The sequence below is a fragment of the Mobula birostris genome, chromosome 11, assembly GCF_030028105.1.
Source record: "Mobula birostris isolate sMobBir1 chromosome 11, sMobBir1.hap1, whole genome shotgun sequence".
NCBI classification, from domain to species: domain Eukaryota; kingdom Metazoa; phylum Chordata; class Chondrichthyes; order Myliobatiformes; family Myliobatidae; genus Mobula; species Mobula birostris.
This window is the reverse complement of record NC_092380.1, coordinates 67,880,410-67,903,417: the sequence shown is the minus strand read 5'-3', so window position 1 is coordinate 67,903,417 and position 23,008 is coordinate 67,880,410. Positions and strand designations below refer to the sequence as shown.

The window sequence follows — 23,008 nt, the reverse complement described above, 5'->3', positions numbered from 1 at the left end:
AACAGTCCTAGGGATTTAGAGGAACAAATTGGTGGAGAGATTGCAGACTGTTGCAAGAAACACAAGGTTGTTATAGTAACTTTCCACATATTGACTGTGAATCCCATATTGTTAAAGGACTAGATGGAATAGAGTTTGTCAAACCTGTTCAGGAAAGTTTCCTTCATCAGTACATAGAAGTCCCAATGAGAAAGTGTGTGATACTGGATCTGCTATTAGGGAAACAAGACAGAGTAGGAGACAGAAATTTATGTAGGGGAACACTTTGCATCTAGTGAATAAAATGCCACTAGTTTCAAAGTAAGTATGCAAAAGGATAGGTCTGGTCCATGGAATGAGATTTTAAATTGGAGAAAGGTCAATTATCAGTAATGACCTAGCAAATGTAGATTGTTTTAGACAGTTTTCTGGCAAAGGTGTACTTGGTAAGTGGGAGACATTCACAAACAAAATTTTGAGAGTACAAAACTTAATTGTGCCTGTTAAAATAAAATGTAAAGACAACAAGTGTAGTGAGCCCTAGTTTTCAAGAGATACTTAGGTCCTGGTTAACAGAAAAAAGGAGATGCATAACAGATATAGACAGCTAGGAACAAATGAGGTGCTATGGAGTACAAGAAATGCAAGAGAACACTTAAGGAAGAAATCAGGCGGATGAAAAGAAGGCATGAAGTTGCTCTTGGGATTCTACAGATAGGTTAAGAGCAAAAGGATTGCAAGTGACAAAAATAGTCCTCTGGAATATCAGAATGTTAACCCATGTGTGGAGCCAAAACACATGGGGGAGATCTCAAATATTTTCATTTATATTTAATCAGGAGACAGACACAGAGTCTATCGAAATGAGGCAAAGAGACATCAACTTCATGGACACTGTACAGATTGCAGAGGAGGAGGTGTTTGCTTTCCTGAGGTAAACCAGGGTGGATAAATCCCCAAGGCTTGACAAGGTGTTCCCTCAGACCCTATGGGAGGTAAGTGCAGAAATCGCCAGGACCCTAGCAGAGGTACTTAAATCAGCCTTAGCGACCAGAGAGGTACTAGAGGATTGGAGAATAGCCAATGTTGTTCTGCTGTTTATAAAAGGCTCTAAACATAAACTATCAAATTATAGGCCAGCGGGCCAGACATCAGTTCTGGGAAAGTTATTGGTAGGTATCCTAAGGGACCGAATATATAAGTATTTGGAGAGACATGGACTGCTTAAGAATAGTCAGCATGGCTTTGTGCACAGTAGGTCATGTCTAAGCAATCTTGTAAAGTTTGAGCAAGTTACCAGGAAATAATGAAGGCAAGGTAGTGGATGTTGTCTACGTGGATTTTAGCAAGGCACTTGACAAAGTCCCACATGGGAGGTTTGTCAAGAAGGTTCTGTCGCTCGGTATTCAAGATAAGGTAGTAAATTGGATTAGACATTGCCTTTATAAGAGAAGCTAGAGAGTGGTAGTAGTTGTTGCCTTTCTGACTGGATGCCTGTGACTCGTGGTGTGCCTCAGGGATGATTGCCTGGTTCATTGTTGTTTGTCATCTATATCAATGATCTGGATGATAATGTGGTTAACTGGATCCGGAAATTTGTGGATGACACCAAGACTGGGGGTGTAGTGGACAGCAAGGAAGGCTAGCATGGCTTGTTTGCAAAGGATCTGCATCAGCTGGAAAAATGGGTTGAAAAATGGAAGATGGAATTTAATGCAGACAAATGCGAAGTTTTACACTTTGCTTGGACCAACCAGGGTAGGCCTTACACAATGAATGGTAGGGCACTGAGGATTGTGGTAGGGTAAAGGGATCTGGAAATACAGGTCCAAAATTATTTGAAAGTGCTGTCACAGGTAGATAGGGTCTTTTGGCACGTTAGCTTTCATAAATCAATGTATTGAGTACAGAAGATGGGATGTTATTTTGAAGTTGCATAAGATGTTGGTGAGGCCTAATTTGGAGTATTGTGTGCAGCTTTGGTCACCTACCTACAGGAAAGATGTACAACAAGACTGAAAGAGTACAGAGAAAATTTAAAAAGGATGTTGTCAGGTCTGGAGAACCTGAGTTAGAAGGAAAGATTGAATACGTTAGGACTGTATTCCTTAGAATGTAGAAGATTGAGAGGAGATTTGATGAAGGTATACAAAATTATGAGGCAAGTAGATAGTCCAAGTGCCAGCAGCTTTCCCCACTGAGGTTGGTTGGGACGACAACCAGAGGTCATGGGCTAAGGGAGAAAGGTGAAAAGTTTAAGGGGAACTTGAGAGGAAACTTCTTCACTCAGAGGGTTGTGAGAGTATGGGATGATTTGCCAGCACAAGTGATGCATGCAAGCTCAATTTCAATGTTTAAATGAAGTTTAGATAGGTACTGTACATGGATGGTTGGGATATGGTTCCAGTGCAGGTCAATGGGAGTAGGCAGCTTAAATGGTTTTGGCATGGACTAGATGGGCCAAAGGGCCTGTTTCAGTGTTGTTCTCTATGTCTCTATGACAGATATATACTTTGATAATAAATTTACTTTGAACTTACGACTTTGAACTTTAAGTTGAAATCTTTATTGTTGTTGACTCATTGAACAGAAATATTTAATTCTAGTTTACCTTATAAGAATTTTGAACTCCTTTATCAGATCTCCTCATTGTTAGAAGCATGAGCTGCTTTGTCTCTCGTTAGTGGCATTTTTTCTTACCTCAAACTACATAAGTAAATTCAGCATCCATGGTATTTATACCTCACCTATAGTAAGGCAATTAAAATGGAACACAAAATATTCTATTCACAGCCTAACCAGTTTTGTGTAAGATTATATTAATTGTTAATATGGTTTGCTACAGCCTACCAGAGCTTGAATGATTATCAGTGCTCTAAGCAAAGGTATTTTTGCTAAATTTTTTTCCTGTGTTAGATAAAATAAATGGGATGATTTTGCCATCTCTTCTGGCCTTTCAGGTGATTATGTTAATGAAAGGATGAGGGAAGGGTTATATTTGCCAGCGTCATGTTTACCAGTATACCACAAACACTTATAAAGCAGTCAGTGTATTCCAGACACAAAATAAGTCACACGTTTAGGCTTTGTGATCTATTAGCTTTAGCTTGGCCCTCATTATGCTCACGTTGCACATAATGCATCTGTATTTACCATATTCAATAGCACCTGAAACCTGACCCAAATACGCACACAGCGGCACGTCCAGTAGCTTACCAATGCAACATTAGAAAAGACCGAGCCTTAAAAATGTTGTTCATTTGGGAAGCTTAAGAATGCAGGGGGTTTAAGATGTACTAATGAGGAGTGACGGCAGCAAGGTAGGGAAGACTGGGTAATCAGTGTAAGATCAGTTAAAAAATTGCAAATTTTAAATGGGAAACCATAGAACCATAGAAAAACTACAGAAAGGCAGGCTTGCTGTTCAGTACACAAAATAATGAACCTTAATCAACAGCACAGTCACCTTGAGGCCTACACGAGAAAGCAAAGCAACATTACTGAAACCATACATTATACACCCTGGTGATCTCACCATTATCACAAGAAACCTTTGTAGCATCGATGAATATAAAGCAAACAAAACTTCTCCAAGATATTAGACTCTTCCCTATATCTGAAGAGCACAGTTGACAATTTACACTCTGTTTGTGTTAATCTTTCACCTCCTGAGAGCCAGCTTAAAGCAACCATGCTCTCCTCTGGTTAATAAAGCAATGGACTGGAATTCCCACTGCAAGAAATATAAACAGCGAAATGGCACTTTATGCATGAGCCCTGTTTTTCCAAGGGCCATTGAATCCTGGCTTGCTATCATGCACCTCCTGCCACAGAATGTACTCATTCTAAATGCCAGGCACATTGTTTTCCTGTGTGCTAGGCACTTGTTAGAAAATGAATGCTGCATGTCTGTGCAACTGATACCTTACTATTCCATTTCAAAGGGATGGCTTTTATCACATACACTATCTGATTAATGCTGGAAATGGTTGCAACTACAGGATTGAAGTCCATCCTTTGTTGGGTGGGCATGGATCAATATCTAAGGCTCTTTTGCTTATCCTTCTTTGGGGTGAGGGGGTGGATAGACACAGGCATCTATGACAACATTGTGCTACTCCGATGTCCCATTAGGAATCATTGATAGGTTGGAGATGTTATCTTCTATCAGAGCCTGTCGAACTTTTTTACAGATCCTAAATGTCTTTGGGCTTCAGAGAAAAATAAAAATAATTGAATTGATTTAAATGACTGAAAAATTAAATAATTTTATTTTATTTTAAAAAATGAAACTAATTAAAACACAAAGAAATAATTAAAACTATGAAAATAAAACAAAATGCAGGAAAGTAATCAATGTCTCTTATTTACCCCTTCTCAACTATTTCACTAGTGCTGGGGATTCCCATTCAACTGACTGAGGGCTCTAACTCTACCCTGAGACTGGCTGGCTGTGCAGCACCAGAGAAGTAGGTACTGCATGATGCTGGGGAAACCCAGCACTACTACATGTCGACTTCAGTGACCAGCAATTCCGTGTCGACTTCAGTGACCGAACAGAATGAAGAATGCTTTTGTATGTGTCACCCAGTTGATGCAATGTTTATACCCAGTCCAGGTATGCTTTGTACATATTAACCTATGAGTAGTGAACATTGCTATTTCCCTAATGATACGTCACTTGGGATCACAGGTCAGATTTTAAAAGCCATTATATTATTGTGAAATCTCAATGGATTCTTCCTAACAGCCATCACTGCACGCTATATGATGCTAGAGAAACGGCAAAAATATTGAACACTACTACTCCTAAGAGAAGGCTTGTGCTGCTTTCAATAAGAAGCATACTGTCTCCACTTGTCTCAAGGTGAGCTAAATCCCAAAAGATTCCTTCCTTCCCACTTCCAGAAGCATATAATGAATATTAATTAGCTGCAGAAGATCAGCAGAGACTGTTCCAAACATTTAGTTTGGAATCCCTGTCTGATTTCTGAACCTTCTGAGGCAGGGGTCAATTTACTTATGTAATATCCTCATTGGTATCCAGTGAACAATAATAATCTGAACAAATGATTACAGTGGCAGGCAGTGAGTTACCTCACTTTCTAATCAGTCATAATTACAATTTCTCTCCACATGTCCTGCTGAAACTTGAAGTCACATGCAAGTACATAATACCCACAGCAGCACTGCTCACACCTCTGACTCAATTCACTGACACAGACGGCGAAAAGATCTGAGGGCATACATTGAAATCTGAGCCTGGCACGGAAAGCAGCAATATCCAACCATCACTGGCTTTCTCCCAGACCTGCCTGCACGAGGTTGGGGCTCCAGTGAGAACTATTTCGAAAGGTACGAACTTGAGTGCGCGAAGTGGTATCATGGGACTAATCCACAATACAATTAAAACATAATTTATACCAGTTTGCAGCTTTTTATAGTGTTCAGATAAAATGCAGAGTAAGTATATGCCCTACACATTCTTCTCCTTTGACTTATCTACTTTCCGAGTGTCCATTCAAATTAGAATACCTTTAGTTCACTGCCAGTATCTGGTTACCTTTCAAATATACTAAACTTAGCCACAAGTATTGCTTTGATTAACAATGAAAAGTAACACAGGCAGCAACAACTTCCCCTGTATTCAAGGTATTGACTTGCTGAACCTGATTAAAATAGCTTCAAGGCTGTCAATTCTATAATAATGCTTACCTCCATATATAACATGGGGGAATGAATTGGCAGTCATTCATGTGTTACTGAACTTGCCAAAATCTAAAGAGAGTGATCATTCTTCCAGCTATGTTAGCAATAATGTTGATCCTTTCCAGTGTCAGTACTGATGCCGGTGAAACAACTCTGGGTATTACAGTAAGAGTAGTTCTGAGAAACTACTACCTAATACCTGAGCTACGCACAGTTTACCGTCTCAAGGTATAGACATTGCTGACATTGAGTCCATTCCACCAAATAAAGATGCCTGATTACCTCGCAAACATGAGGAAATCTGCAGATGCTGGAATTCAAGCAACACACATAAAAATTGCTGGTGAACGCAGCGGGCCAGGCAGCATCTGTAGGAAGAGGAACAGTCGACGTTTCGGGCTGAGACCCTTTGTCAGGACTAACTGAAAGAAGAGATAGTAAGAGATTTGAAAGTGGGAGGGGGAGGGGGAGATCCAAAATGATAGGAGAAGACAGGAGGGGGAGGGATGGAGCCAAGAGCTGGACAGTTGATTGGCAAAAGGGATAGGAGAGGATCATTTGACACGAGGCCTAGGGAGAAAGAAAATGGGGAGGGGGGAAGCCAAGAGGATGGGCTAGGGGTATAGTGAGAAGGACAGAGGGAGAAAAAGGAGAGACAGAAAAAGAATGTGTGTATATAAATAAATAAAAAAAATAACAGATGGGGTACAAGGGGGAGGTGGGGCATTAGCAGAAGTTTACCTCGTTGGCTTTATTGTGCAGCCATTAGGCCAGCTGTTGTCCAGCTCTGCATTGACATGGTGAGGGTGGAAATTCAAATAACTGTCACCAACAAAACCAACCATACTGGAGATCAACACAGACAAATTTACAACTGAAATAACAAAGCCAAAACTGAAACCAAATTAATGTTCAGGGAGAATATATAGAGCATTTGTTTTCAAATTGGCTGTGACTGAGAAGTGGAAATGTGCGATTGTTTTAACAAGGCCTTAATGATGGTTTCGAACCTGCTGACAACTATAAAGGATGCACGTCTCAGTTTATAAAGTATGGAGGAGCTCAGTGGGCCAGGTGGCATCTGTGAAAGGAAATAGACAGTCAATATTTCAGGTCAAGACCTTTCATATAACTCAGTTTCTCCAACAGTTTGCTTTTTTTCAGCTCCAAATTCCAACATCAGTAGTCTCATGTGGTGCCAGCCTACACTGATGATTCTCCATGGTTCTGAGAAATTGCTGCAGGGACAGAGGTGTCTGCCTTTAGGAATGAACTATTAAACCAAAAATCAATCTACTTAGTCAGCTGGACATAAGAAACCTTGAGGAAGGTAAGTAATTCTTCATTCTCTACCTGCTCTCTACCACTAGCATTCATTTGAAGATCTCGTTGTACTATTGTTTATGAGAGGTTAGGCACTCAGCCCTGCCTGCTTGGAGCGTGGGCCCTTAAACATATCTTTATCCTTTACATGGTACACTTTGAACTTTATTGGCAGTAAAATGTTTTGTACGTTGTGAAAGTGGCTACCTAAATGCATTTTTTAATTATTCCGAAACTAGATACTCAAAAAGCAGAGCGGCAAAGGAGGCTCATATTTAGTAGTATTGTCGGGTTTTAAAAAGGGATCTAGTTGCTTCATTACTTCATTGATATCTGAGCTGTTGTCTTTCTTTTGTCTTCATTCAATTTTCAGTATTGGCTGCAAATGTACCAACTGTCAAAGCATTAATTTCAAGCTTAGCAAAATAGATCTGTGTGACTTAAATGCTCAATTTAGGAGTAGATAGATGGTTAACACATCCAGCCAATGACTAGTCATTTATATTAATGCACCTCAAAGTTATTAGGATAATAAACACTCCCTTTAATATTTTAAAGGAATTCCACATTACACTGTGCACAGAAGGGTAAGAGATCAGTGAAGAATAGTATGTGTATAGACCAATGGGTCAGTTACTTAATTTACAAATATAAAAAATAAGTTAAGTCTGCATACACTTGCATGATTGGTTTTAGATTTTTACTTAACTTGCTACTGTATTGGAAGACATTTGAAAGAACAATAATTAGTTCTTTGTCATTGACCTCTCCACAGATGCAGAATGACCTGCTGTGTATTTCTAACACTTCCTGTTTCTGTTAAGGCCTGTTCTAGAAACCAGCCTCATATTATTAAAATATAGGTCAGCGTATAAGAGACACTGAGAGCAGCACTTTAAATACTGTGTCTTTAAATCTCTGTTGAAGTTCAGAAAGTTAACTTCTTCCACCTCCACTTTTCCCCAGTATCTCTGTGGTACTGCATCACTAGCCTCTTACAAACTGCCAATTTTCATCAGCTTCAGAGGGATACCTTCAGCTGGCCAAGCTTTTGATCACCTATCTAGATATGTGGTTGCTTGTCAAACATAGATTCTTAATGCGCTCTGGAAATTTTACCATGTAAAAGGTTCCATATAATCTTGAAATTATTAGTTTTGTATTATCATGCATTTATAACATTAATTATTGGCTTTATTGAAGATATTAACATTAAAAGGGGAACTTTTAGTGCAGAAACTGAGAGGCTATGTATTCTAATGTGTGAAACTAGAACAAAGGACTATGACAGTTTTAGTGTGGGCCACTACTACAACACTAAATCACTACTGCACATTATACCCCTTCACAGACTGCCAAAGGGATGTATGAAAATTCTCTGTTTTGGCATTTGCAGGGAGTAGAGAGAAGAACACCAGTCAGAAGCCCCATCAGGACCCTATCTAGTGTGGTGAGTTTGGGTTGGGGAAGGGTGATTCCTTTATAAGTTAGGCGATCATGGGAAGAGGACTGTTGGCAGAGAGGCTCCTTCAAATTGTTGGAGTTAGTTTATTTCAGCGCAGCAATGTGAAAGCACATTTGTTAGAGGAAAGATCATTCATTGCGGAGAATTTATGATTTAGCCTTGCTCCCTAGGCCTGAGTCGATGTAGTAGTAGTATGATTTAGCCTCCAATGCTTAAAGATCTTTACTTTCTCCAGGGTAATGTGAAATTACCATTAATAAATTTAGAGCCCTCTTAATGGTATTGATTTAAACATTTTTGTGGAAACACTTCTGGTTCTGTGACTCAGTGAAAATATTGAGAAAGGCTATTCCACACATTGTACATCTTAACCCCAAATTCACCAAGTATATCCTATTATAGACAATCACATATCAATAGCTCACTTCTGCTCATTAAGCCGTACATTCCTGTCATTATGTACAACTACATTTAAAATAGTGCCAATATTTTCACTTGCACTTTCCTGCTGAATATCTGTTTTCTTTGTTAATTGTTTCCTGCATGAACTAAGGTTTTCTGAACTTGATGTGAATGTGGGGAGAATGAAACATGGGGTTAACGAGGAAATGTGTAAATTGGTGGATGACAGTCAGAACAGACTCAATGGGCTGAAAGACCTTTGCTGTATCTCTTTATAAGCCTCCTATGACTGGTTCTTAAATCTTTCTTTAAGCATTTCAAACCCGTAACCAGCCTCTCTGAATTGCGTGGCATACACTGAAGGGATGGACATGAACATGAGTAGGCTCCTGTGCTGAAACAGCCTTCAATAGGTTCTTCTCAAACTATGGGTAAGTAAAAGGCTGTGCAGTATTTAGTAACTTATATTCTGTTTTATTAGTAATTCATTGACCTCAGAAGAGACAGATGTTGATGAGCATGGTAAAGTATGTGGTCTACTGAGACAAGTGTTTCATGTTTCGATGAATAAATGAATCATTGTCTCTGAAATATATCAACATTTATTCACAGGAAAGAGTTCAGAGGGAGGCCCACTGGAACACATTAAATTATCTTCCAGGAGAAGAGGAATTTCCAGTGGCAATTGGAATGTATCTGCTGTTCAATGCCACAGAAATTGCTGTCAAACATAGCACAAAACAGCATGCGTAAGAAATCAATAATAAGCCCATGAAGTTGTCTTGTTATTTATCCACAACCCTGATGGGAACCTTCAGGTACTGAATTCCTTCAGCATCCAAATGAGGAGGTACTTGGTTGGGCAATTTTCTCTGCTGTCTGCTAAAATAAAGGCAACTTTCATTGTGGGTCCTCTGTTAACCAGATACCACTTTCCAACATTTCCACTCTGAACTCTACTACCTTTCCACTTTACAATCCATCATTTTGATGAAGGTCTTGATAACTTATAATTTGTTTCAACCCCCATTTTAATGCCTTGAAATCTATTTTCTTGGGATCGGGGTTCAGTCATAATAGAATGGCAGAGCAGACGTGATGGGCTGCATGGCCTAATTCTGCTCCTATGTCTTAGGATCTTATGGTCCTCTATAACCCCTCAGAGTGCATGCTGATCATCAACCACCCATACGCATATGGTTAATCTTACATTAATCTCAGTTTCTATTCTTCCCACATTCCCATCAGCTCTCCCCAGGTTTAATGACTCACCTACACTTAGGGACAATTTACAGTAGCTAATTAACCTACCAACTACCAGCAAAGATCACACTGGTCAAGATGGCACCTGTGTACAAAGCTCCTTCAGTCGATGTCTTCGGATAGATCATGAAACCATATATTTCCACTTTTTTAGAAGTCTTTTACATTTGCTTTTTGTCGAGAGTGTGATTCTGGAACGTTGGTGCCTGTGATTTGCAGTTTGGAGATCGTTTGAGTGTTTCAATACTCTGCAGTCACCGAGGGGATTCCAGGAAGCAACTGCAGCGTGGGGAATCCTCACGGTGAAAAGGCAGTGAGCTGATGTTGACTCCACATCACTGATTAAAGCTTCCATTGTTCACTGATTAAAGCCACGAGTGAGATTGAAATGCCTCCTGCTTGCATTTTTATTGCTGGGGGATCGCTCTGCTGCTGGAGAGGGGAGACTGCCTTTTTAATCACTGGTGAGATTGCTTTACTACAGAGAGGGGGAAAGTTGCCCAGGTTTTCTGCATTTTGGATATGGACCTTTTTTTCAGTCTTATGGTTTTTTTGTATTCTGTGTTTTTCACCCAATTTTTCTTGTTTTTTTTGTATGTGGGGGAAGGGGATTTGGGGGTTGATGTACCTGTTCCATTTTGTTAGTTTTTTTTGTGCAGGGAGGAGAAATTTGGGAGTTGATGATCATGCTGCTGACCTTTTCTTTTTTTGGTTTCATGGCTATCTGGAGAAGAAGAATTTCAGAGTTGTATTGTTTGATAATAAATGAACCTTTGAACCTTGGAACTTACATGTCTTCAGGATGACGGAAGGAAACCCACACAGTCACAGGGAAACTGTGTAAATACTGTACAAGGTTGTGCCCAAGGCCAGATTTGAACGCAGGTCAAGTAGCAGCTCTACTGGTTGTACAGCAGCCTTGAACTCCAGTTCAAGGGATATTGCTGGAGGAAGTGACAAGAGAAGAACAAACATAGCTCAGGATAAGTTATCCATTGTGCTAAGCTGCAACATATGATCACTTGCTTGTCAAGTATCAAATGCACCAGGTGACAGACCGAAGAGGGCAGCGTGCAGAGCTAACTGTCTCCAGTTGCTCTTCCATTAGGGTGTGGGGTGCGTTTATATCCAGACAACCTACATCTGCAGCCAACTCTGGGATTCCTCCAGGCTAATTAGATAATTGTGATTAGCATTCCCTTCCTGAGACCAAAAAAAAAGTCAATGCCAGTTCTTATGAAAGATATGAGAAGACATGTGTTACCTAAAACAGCAGATTCTATGCTCCACTAGAGAAGGACAAACCAACTGAACTTTGTTCTTTGAACTGTTAAGTTCCCCTACGTGACTGGATCCTGCTAATTGCTTACTGTATACTTCAGGTTGTTACTTTAGTTGTGTAAATGTGACCCAATTACACAAATAACACCGTTCCCTAATGTAGACTGGGGTTAAAATCATGGAATTATAGTTCCGGTAAGGTGAAATTCACCAATTCAAGACAGGACTGGGAATATCAGAATATAGACTTAAACAGGCACCAACCATACTAACACAAAGGGACTAATATTATGGTTGCTGCTTGATGACTGAGAATATTGATGAACAAGTTCTGTTGGGAACATTTTGCCCCTTCATTCTCAAGTGCCATTTATTTTTCCAGTGCTACATTTCAACCAGCTTTGAAACTTGATCACATGTTTATCTAACCAAATGGCTGTGCGTGCCTCACATAAACAAACACTTCTTGGATTGAATTTCTCAAATTAATTATCCATGTGGCCCATTCCTGCCTTAAATTACTGTGCTGACATTAGCAGTTGCTGACATTCCCAGCCATACATTATACATATGTGTATTCCAGGGTATGGTATATTGGAGGACAGAGTGATACCATAGTTCCTACTTAATATAAGCAACTAAAGGAGAATTCTTACTGACATAATTTTTCAGATTACCATGTATAAATAGGTAGAATCTGGGGAAAGTGCCAAATAGGGCAGCACAGTAACGAAGTGGTCAGCACAATGCTTTACAGTACAAGTGACCCAGGTTCAATTCCCACCGGGCATGTAAGGAGTTTGTACATTCTCCCCATGACCGCATAGGTTTCCTCCAGGTGCTCCAGTTTCCTCCCACATTCCAAAGACATATGGTTGGTAGGTTAATTGGTCATTGTAAATTGTCCCAGTTAGGATTAAATTGGGGGATTGATAGATTGATACTTTATTGATCCCAAAGGAAATTATAGTGTCACAGTAGCATTACAAGTGCACAGAGCTAAATATTAGAAGGAGAAGTAGAATGAATAAAAATTGTCACCGCAAGCAGTCCAACAAGAGGGGATCATTATTTCCCCAGCTATAGGTTGATTCATTATAGAGCCTGATGGCCGAGAGTAAGAATGACCTCTTATAACGTTCCTTGGAGCAGTGTAGTTGTGTTGGTCTATTACTAAAAGTGCTCCTCTGTCCAGCCAAGGCGGCAGGTAAAAGGTGAGAAACATTGTCCAGGATTTTTCATAGGGTCCTTTGTTTGACCACAGCCTCCAGTTTGTCCAATTTGATCCCTACAACAGAGCCAGCCTTTCTAATCAGTTTATTGAGCCTGTTGACATCACCTGTGTTGATGCCATTGCCCCAGCACACCACCACATAGAGGACAATACTGGTGACAACAGACTGGTAGAATATGTGTAAGGGGTTTCTTCTTTTATGTTACTGCGAAGGCTAACAAAATGGCTTCTTTGTTATGTTATAATTAAAATGGCTTTTCTTGTAATAATAACTGCTATGTAAGGAGTTTTTTTTCTCTCTCTCTCTCTCTCCCTCTCTCCCCCCCCTTGCTTGGGTTATATTATTGATAAGAGAGAGAACGAACCAATTGGGATAGATGTTATTCTTTCTTGTGTGTCAATAAGCTATTGTTTTTCGCAGGCTTTGGGGCAGAAGGCACGATGGGGACAGGGAGAGGAGATGCAATGCTGTAAGCTGGGCGACGGAACGGACCCCAAGCGGGAGTCCGAGGCCCAGGGTCTTCGGCGATGAGGGGAGACAAAGACGGACTCGTGTGGAGCGTCTGGTCGACCACCGTGATTGGTCCCAGAGGGCAGGTTGAGAGGGTTGGAGGGATCGAATGGTGGAAAGGAGACTCCGTTACTTGAGCTCCAACTGTTGTGCATGAAGTGGTTGAACTTTGATAAGTTTGACGCCTTTTACTTTCCTTTTATATTTTATCTCTATTAATTACATAGTTCCAGTAAGTTCTATAAAGTGTAATCATTTAATCGCATATGGTGTATTGTCTGTTATTTGGCGTGGTGGGGTACATCACGCAGCATCCACACAAACTTGATTACCCGGTTTGGTGGGCAATCAAGGGGTAATCAAAGCTTACCAGGGGTCTACACATGTGAAGGAGAGGCCTGCATACTCTAAAGGACCTTAGTCTCCTCGCTCTCTGTGTTGGTGCTTCACTCAAGTCTGTCATCCAGGTGAACCCCAAAGTACTTGTAGGTCCTCACCCCATCACATCCATGCTGTTTTATAGGTACATCTAGCAATAACTTTAATTATAATGGTTCCTACAAACGGAAATGAAATTAATATATCATTCACTTGAATGAATCTCAAAGCAAAACACAGCAGGAGCAGGAAATAAAAAATAAAAATTGAAAACCCTGGAAGTAGCATGTTAGGCAGCATTTGTGGCAACATAGAAAGAGTCCAACAGAAGCAGAACCACAGTTAAAAAAAAGTTGATATTTCAGGACAATGATCTTTTATCAGAACATGATAATAGCTTATTAATCAAATTTTGTGATATTTGTTAACAGATAATATTCACCAAAGCATAAAGGTAACATTGTTTCTCTTCCACCAGCACTTTCAAATGGTTGGTATTCAGTACAGACTGTTGAGACTGTCTTACCATCTCAATTTCTAAATTATAACAATTATCATTTTCTCAATCAGCTGTCCTACACATTGATTCTAGAAATGGTTTTAGCTGAAAGATAATGATTTATTAATAACACTTACCATTTCCCTGATAAAATCAGCGTCTCATTTTATATCATTTCCATTAAATTCATTAATTATAGCAAGTAAGAGTTTAAGTATCAATTTAGTGGCATATTTATTATTAATGAGCAAGCTCTTTGGCCCAGAAAGTGAACTAAAATTATAAACACATTTTTACAGGATATGAAATGTTGGATATTTAAAAAATAATAATTTATATAGTTCCAAAACATATGGCTTTTACGTTTTTTAAAATCACCTTTTCTCTGCAAATGATTATTTCATTCCCTTTTTTATTTCTCTTTCTGTATCTGATTTGATATTGATTTCATCATGCTAATTCACTCGGCACCTCTGGGGTTCCTCTTTTCCATTTGCAATGTTTAATTTTCATTGGTTTTGGTGATGTATCACTTAGCAAAGTCCTGGATGCCCTGTTGCACCTTGTTATTTTGATCATCTGTTGCATCAAAAATAGGAATGTTTAAATATTAGCCCTAACTCAAAGACAATCTGTTTCAAAAATTGCAGCATTTTAAAAGTAATACATTGCTAAGATGTGCCAACATTCAAAGCAGACATTAAATTGAGATCCTGTCTGGCCGTTGAGATCTTGACTATCCTCACACGCCCTGACTATTTCACTTGATTCATCTGTAATTGGATAGGATTTATAACTGGATTTGTAATTTGTATTTGTACTGCAATTGGCTAATTGAAGAATATTCTTTTATCCCAACCTTATTAAAAATCAAAACATAAATTGGAATTTGCAAGGTGGATAAAACAATGAGTTTAAACAAATTCTTGTGACTGACAAGATTCTGTCAAGTTACGTTCCAAATTACGAAAAATGCAATTAGAATTTTAATAATTTAAGTCTTCCACTTTGAAATTATGAAAACTAGCTTTCAATTTTAAGTGAATCATCAACACTATAATACTTTATACTTTATTGTCGCCAAACAATTGATACTAGAACATACAATCATCACAGCGATATTTGATTCTGTGCTTCCCACTCGCTGGATTACAAATTGATAGTAAATATTAAAAATCTATATTATAAATCATAAATAGAAAATAGTAAAATGGCGAGCAAGGTAGTGCAAAAAAACTGAGAGGCAGGTCCGGATATTTGGAAGGTACGGCCCAGATCTAGGTCAGGATCCGTTCAGCAGTCTTATCACAGTTGGAAGGAAGCTGTTCCCAAATTAAGTTACTCCTTATGGGAAAGAAGAGCTCACGTGAAAGAGGCCATGTTTCTTCAGACTTCGTTATCACTGGCAAATGCAGTTGCATGAATTTTCAGAACATTAACCCGTGGCTATTAAAATTTTATCAAACTTTCAGCATCACAGGCAAATGAGAAGACTCATTAAACATGCATGGATTCTTTTGATGGTTTTAGCCAATGCAGAGTGGGGAAGGAGACACAAGAGACTGCAGATACTGGAATCTGGAACACAGCAAACAAGAAGCTGGAGCAACTCAGAGGTTTGCGGAGGAAGATGAACAGTTGGTACTTTAGGTCAAGGCACTTCATCTGGACTGAAGGATAGAGAGTTGATAGCAAGTTTGAAGAAGGGAAGGAGTGGAACAAGAGCTGGTGGTTGACAAGTGGATTCAAGTGAGGAAGGGTGACTGGGAGATGCAGGATGGAAGAGTGGAAATAGTGACAAGGGCTAAGAAGTGATAGTGGAGGTGATGGAGCACTGAAGATAATGGGCTTTGATACATGTGGAAGGTGGAGCATTGACCAAGTAAAGGAAGTAGGGCAGGCAGATTGGAAGTGAGGAAGAGGACCCAATGAATGGAGTGTGTAGACAAAGGGCAGATGAAGTGAGTGGAAGGGAGAAGGAAATAGGGTAATGAGGGACTTGAGTGAGTGTAGGAGGAACTGGGTAGATCAGAAGGAGATAGAATAGGGACAAAAAGGAACAGTTGAACTGAAATTGGAGAATTCAATGTTCATGCCTTGGAGGTGTAGGTTAACCAAGAAGGATAAGATATATTGTCCCCCTAGTTTGTGTTTAATCTCACTGTGGCAGTATAGGAAGCTGAACCCAGTCGTATTGGGATGGGAATGGGGAGGAGAATTAAAATAATTGGTAACCCGTAGTTTCTGAAGGTCATGGCAGACAGAGCACAGTTGCTTGGCAAAACAGTTGCACTTGGCCTCACGGATGTAGAGGAGGCCACCTCGAGAGCACTGGATACAATAACAACATTTGTAGTGTGCAAATCTTTTTCTTTTAGCACAACAACTTTCCCTAGCATTAACTATTGGCTGATAACTTACCCATGCGCACTGATTTGTTGCTCTCTCTGCAACGTTAAATTTACAAGTTAACTTCACCTCCAACTGCTTGCCTTTATTTATTTGTTACATATTTGTATAGATACAACCATACTGGAGGCAGCACATGTGAGTGAATGTCTGTCTCATCTGGACTGGATGTTTGGGATTCTGGAGGTACAAGAACTAGTTCTGTCCTACACCCCCCAACAGTTACAGGAATGGAGGAGGGATAGGTGTGTGATATGAGTGAACCAGAGAGTCATGGGGAGAGTGATCCCAGTGGAAAGAGAAAGGGAAGATGAGGCTGGTAGTGGGTTCAGAAGTTTTGAAGAATAATGTGGTGGAAGTACAGGCTGGTTGGATGAAAAATGAGTATCCGGAACCCTATCTCTGTTCTGACTGGAAGGAGATTGGCTCTCCCCATTGCCTGTAGCTGGCAAGTCTGAAGCCAGGGCTTCTAGCGCTAGACCTGCTGGGATCCATCTTCAAAGGCAGAGGTTCCAATTTTAGTATATGTTCTGCCGAAGCGAGCCATCCTGTATCTACCCACAAGAAACAGGTAGAACAAACTTTTGTCAGCCATCCTGCCTCTTGGGGAAATGACCTTATGGTTGGGGTGGGGGGGAAAGCAGACAAAGGTATATGGAAGATGGGCACAAAAGTAATTACTTGAAATTCCTAGACAATATGACATGGTTGGATTTATGAATTTTGTTTGTAATGCTTTCATTTCTGCACTCTGACCATATAATCATGGTGAGGAGGGAAATGACAGAGGTACATCAAGCCCTCTGATGGGACTGAGGTTGTGTTACTGGCATCACAGTAAGATGATGGCCTGGCCAGAAAACCACACTTTGCTTCACGTTCCTCTGGTTTTGTGTTATGACTGGTGGCAAGATATTTATGCAGCTTCCAGCAGATCATCAGAAATCTCAGCACCTGTTTGGAGGGCTACAGTTAGGTTCCTCCAGAGAATGAAGGTCGGGTGTCACTCCAACACAGTTTCTCCAGTTGTCTCTTCAACAAATCTCCTCCCCAAGATCGGGGCAGAAGAATTGCTCCTTTAGTAGGGCCAACTCTTTCAATTGCCAACTTTACTCTCCTGCCTCTACCCATTAAGCCATTCCCTTCTAGCTGCCTCGTGTCACCTCTGCTCATTTCCCTCATTCTCCTTGCCAATCTGATCATGGCTTTGCAAAGTGAATGCATCCTTGCCTGGCTTGTGAATGTTTGTAATCTGGAACAGAAAGATTGCACAAAACCTATAACATACATTACATAGTCACAAACCTCACACTATTGTTTAATTAATAAGGGAAAACTTTAATTATTGTACCATTGGAATTATATACAATTTTAACATAAAAACAGGTCTTACAATCTGTCAAAAAAAATAGGGCCCAGATTAAATCCAACAAGAAATGTTGATTTGAATGGTAAATATGTGGACCTCACTGCTACGTGGAGTCTCTGAGGCAACTTTATTGGTTGCGTTTTAAGGGAATTTGGACAAGTAACTGAAATAGAAGAGCACTGAAGAATACTTTGATCAGTTGAAATGATGCAAGCTGGGAAGAAATACTTGCATAAATGTTCTAATCTATGCCATGTTACCAATCTAAAATCAATCGTAGAACGCTTCTGAATACACCAATATTAAATGGTGCCTTCAACACAAGCACTTCAACAAGCATTGTCAACTAATATTCAACAATGAATAACACAGGGTAATGAGAAGGTGGATGGCTAAAAGATTGAATATGGGGCATATTTTAAAGAGGATGCTAAAGAAAGAAAGATAAATTGCAGATGTTAAGAGAGGAGCTCCAGGATATAGGACATAGCTGCCAAAGATGGGGCAATTAAATATGAAGATGATGAAAAGGGAAAACCCGGAAGAAAGTCAAAAAAAATGAAACTGGGACATGTGATATTAGATAAGTATTTATACAAAATCCCTTAATCCTTTATTTTTCAGAAATGAACAACTTTACTAAAATAGCTTTCTAAAAATAATACCTTCAATAATTACTACTTTTGACTTTGGGTAATTCAATCAAGTGTTGCTCCTGATTTGCAGAGATCAAACAATTCCTTCTACAATACATGTCACTAAACAACACGTTTTGTCTGGCTCTATGTATTGATCTTGCAGATGAATTTTTGCTGTCAATAAAAAAGACAAATAAGACAACCCTAAAGAGAGAAAGTCACCTGTTAGATAGTGCAAATATCAAACTTAACTTTTAGTTTGCTCTGTGGGCCATGGATATTGGTTAATTGAAAATGTCAACAAATGGAAACGGATATTAAAACTGTTGTCTGATCTACTAAATAAATGAATTCTGAAAAGTGGAGTTTCTGTTTCTCAATGTAGGATTGTATTGAATGAGGAGAACACAGTGATATACTTCAATGATTCAAAGTACATTCATTATGAAATTACGTATGCCATGTACAGTCTTGAGACTTCAATTCCCACAGACAGCCTTGAAACAAAGAAAAACCATGGAACCTGTTTAAAGAAAAACATCAAACACCTACACGCAAAAAAAAGAACAAATCATGCAAACGGCAAAAAATAAGCAAGGAACTCAGAATACAAAACACCAAATCACAAAGACTTTGAAAGAGTCCAGGCATATTCAGTTCAGCTCAGTTCAGTTCAATCTTGAGCTGCTTCTCTCACTACCTGTCAGCTGCAGCACTTGTTCACCCTGATCAAAACACACAAAACAGCAGCAAAAAAAGGAGTGACCAGAAACCAGAAACACATTATAACATGATGAGACAGTGTCCAATCCCCATTCTGTATTGATTAAACCTTGCCCAAGGCCCATGGATTCCAGCACTATCCTTTGCCAACTTTGTGCAAGAGGGAGAGAGAGCATTTGTACATAGGCACCTTCCTCTGGGAGCAGTCAGTAAGAGGGACAACGAGAGACCACCCACACGCAGATCGATGGTGCTGAACAGCTACCTGCCTTCTGCTCCTGTCCTCATTGATTTCAATCTTCTTTGACACTTTAATTAGCAGGATCATCAAGAAATGGAGTTGTGCCCCATCGCCAGGCTTCTTCATTCGAAATTTCGCCAAACTCTCTCGGAAACAGCAAAGCACCAGATTGCTTAAAACACACCAACAAAATGTAGATCACAGGCTCAAACAGAAGCACAACCACATTTGAAAGAACAAAAAATTCAAGTAAATGAAGTGAAAGAAGTAGTTTTGTGAACTGTCTGAAGGAAGTCACCTTTGGTCACGTTTCTTGCTGGTGCCATCTTCTTCCAGAAATCATCTTCCTCCGGTTTTGTGTTACATCTGGTTTATGCATAAACCATGGACAAATGGAACTATTGTGGAGTCTGTGTGTGAAATTTCTGAAATTTCACTTTTCTGAAAGATGCATCATCAGTCCAAAGGAGGGACTCCAAACCTGGGGTCTATGAACCCTTGGTTAATGGCAGGGTCCATAGTATAAAAAAAGTTGGGAACCCCAGTCAAAAGTGATGATTATTGCTTCCTGAATACTTCAAAATCTCAGACTTTTGATAGTAACTTTGCTAGAGTTATCAAGCAATGATGGGCAGAAACAAGAACAGAACAATACTATTGACATTATTTTAGCACCATTTATGAAATGGCTGTATTTCAGCTACAGGGCAGTGCAGAAATGTTAATATAGGTTTAGTACTAAGTGTCCAGTTGATGCAAAGTTCAATAAGAGGGGCTTAAGTTCAATAAGTAGCTCTGGCTACTGAACAGAGGTTATAACGTCATTCTCTTGTCTCAGAACTTGAGCTGCCTCACCAAATATTCTGGATCCAGATCTAATCAGTCAAGGAAGTAGCATTTCCTGAGACTTAATTCCTTTTGAAAGATTTATAAACATTTATTCATTGTGGAGTTGGCAAAGTGCAGCCATCGTGCATATTTAGATCTTCCCTCATTCCTCATCAATTATTTGCACCTCAATGAATTCAGTATGCCAAACATTTTGAAATAATAATACTGGGCTCCTTACAGATAACTTATGCTGCATAAGATTGGTACGTGCCACCATGTAATTCGTCCAAAGTCAAACTGTATGTTCACATCTACTGGGTACAGGCTTTGATACAGCAATTAGTTCATTCATATGAAACAGCGAACAAACGGTATTGCACGGTAAAATATATATTTCTTTATCCGCCCAGATCTATAATAATGATCCACTATATTGTTCCTCGAATGGACCATTTCAGACTGCAACCTTGATCTAGGCCAATGCCTGTTGTTCAGAACAAAACTTAACAGAACACAAAATACTTCGCAGCTTTTGAATTTAAACTCCAATGAGATGGCAGGTTGATTCCAACTTAAAGGAAGTAGTTCACCAAAATACAATCTGTGATTTGGTTGCTCCAAATCCCACAGTTATTCCAACAATGGTACTTGATAACAGAAAGATATTGAGACATTTAAAAAATGCTTTTTTTGTTGGTCAGTTGAAAATTCAATGTTTCTGACTGCCCAATAGGCATATTTTAACTCTTGGGGTGAGTCTGGCTGCCAGGCAAGAAGGTAGTGCATTGCTTGTGGCAGAGATAGACAGTGGCATTGAAATGGAACTGGAGCTAGCAAGCTAGGAAAACTGAGACTAGCAAAAGGACTTGACTACATATTGAGCTGAGATCAGCTCAAAAAGTAAATTAATTTCTGATTCATGAACTTTGTTCCAAAGTACAACACTGAGTAATGTGGTAGGTCATGAGGTAGGTTTGGTGATGCTTGTAAAACTAGAGCAGATTACAGGAAACAATGATCCTCAGTAACCTTAATTACATGGTTATCATTTTCAAAATATCACCCACTGTAACAAGTGTTTTCCTTATAACAAATTTGATATTCGTTGCCAGGAAATGTTTGCAGCATTTGTCATTTAGTAATAGCAACAAGCCCTGTCAGGTTGGAAGTTCTAGAACTCTGTTATCTGTTGTATGCAATCATTCTGTTATCAGGTGTACAGCTTCCTCAAACTAAAGAAGGATAGAGCTTTGGGTGGAAATCTCACACCTGCTGAACATTTGTCTGTCTTTTCACTGAAGCTGTTGCTTAACTGTTGCATTATAAAATAAATGTCATGCTTTGCTCTCCCTGAAGGACTGTTCTAGATTTATTTAATTTAGATTCTTACAAGTAGATTTAAATCTCTGTCATAAAATTAGAAAGGGCAGTTTGAATTTGTTTGCAAGAAGGAATGCATAATCTTTCTGCCTGCAGTTTTAAAAGTGACATTAATATATTTCAAAATATTACGTTGTTTTAAATTCTGAATTAAATACTGAGGAATGTCAGTCATGGTATTAAGATCTTGGACTCTAGAACTGCTAGGCTAGTTTTTGTGCTAATATGTCATTCAGTTACTAAATGCAATTATGTTTAATTATTAACCCTTAAATCAAATCTATGTTTAAATTTGAATGAGCACAATTGCATTAAATAACAAATGCAGTATAATATAATTTTTTTTATGCATGAGGAATGGAAGTTTGTATAAATGAAAATGAAACACATCTTGATATGATTCATCCTTTGTGTCATGCAGGTGCAGGTGTGATAGAGTTGTATGGCCTTCAATGGACCTGATTACGAAAATAGAGCACAATGCCATGGTGTACTATAACGTGACCAAATGAGATTTTATGTCATCTTTAACAAGCGTCCCATGATATTTCCCAAGTATACTATCAAACAAACTGAAACAAACCACATAAAGATTATATTGGGGCAGATGATTAAAAGCTTGGCCAGAGAACCAAATTTTCAGGACTGTATTAAAAGAGGATGGATAAGAATAGAATTACAAAGAAGTTCAGGAAGGGAATTCTAGGGTTTAGGTCCTTACCCCCTGAGGAATGAAGGAAAGAGAATTAGAGGTAAAAAGGGTGGTGCAACTTAACTTTAGTATGATCACAAGACTGGATTACAAGGTGCACAAATCTTAAAGAGCTGTACAACCGGAAGAGAAAGTTCTCTCAGGAGAATTGCAACTCACCATATAGAGCTTTTGCACTCAACCTGCCTTCAGCTGCCGACATCCTGCTGCAAAACAGATAACAAAAAAAGGGTCATTTGCAACATTACCTCAACATCTATCTCTGTTCAAGATATTGAGCACAATAGTGTTGGATATGACTCTGTACGTCTGCCAATTTCAATAAGGTACATGCAGTGTGCAACATGTGACGTGCTCAAATGATGGCTCCACCTTCAATTTCCAATCTATATTTGGTTAGCCGAATGTTGCCGGAGTGCTAGGCTTTGCACAAACAACCCTGAGCTTGGAAAGGAGATCATATCCAACTACACTTTGTAAAGGGCACATGTGGTCAGTCTGGTGTTCAGCATTATGTTTTACTCTCTCATTACTCACACGGGTTAGCAGGTAGCAATCTTGGTCTGAATACTCAAGCCATTCCTGGCCAGTGACTTACACACTTTCAGTACCATTTGTATTTACAACTTGTTACAGTTGCTGCTTCTTATCTAGAGATATT

At 39.3% G+C, this 23,008-nt stretch overlaps 1 protein-coding gene across 4 annotated transcripts in view; it reads right to left on the bottom strand.

The window, feature by feature from the left end:
- Positions 1–23,008, bottom strand: part of eps8l2 (EPS8 signaling adaptor L2) — a 203,880-nt gene that overhangs the window by 93,893 nt on the left and 86,979 nt on the right. For 3 of the 4 annotated variants that reach the window (XM_072272430.1, XM_072272429.1, XM_072272432.1), the window contains exon 2: positions 22,507–22,553. In XM_072272430.1, the coding sequence (XP_072128531.1) occupies positions 22,507–22,549 (43 nt within the window). In that variant the 5' untranslated portion in view covers positions 22,550–22,553. Of the gene's footprint in view, positions 1–10,932; positions 10,957–22,506; positions 22,554–23,008 lie in introns of those variants that run through there. The other variant, XM_072272431.1, reaches the window with a different exon arrangement.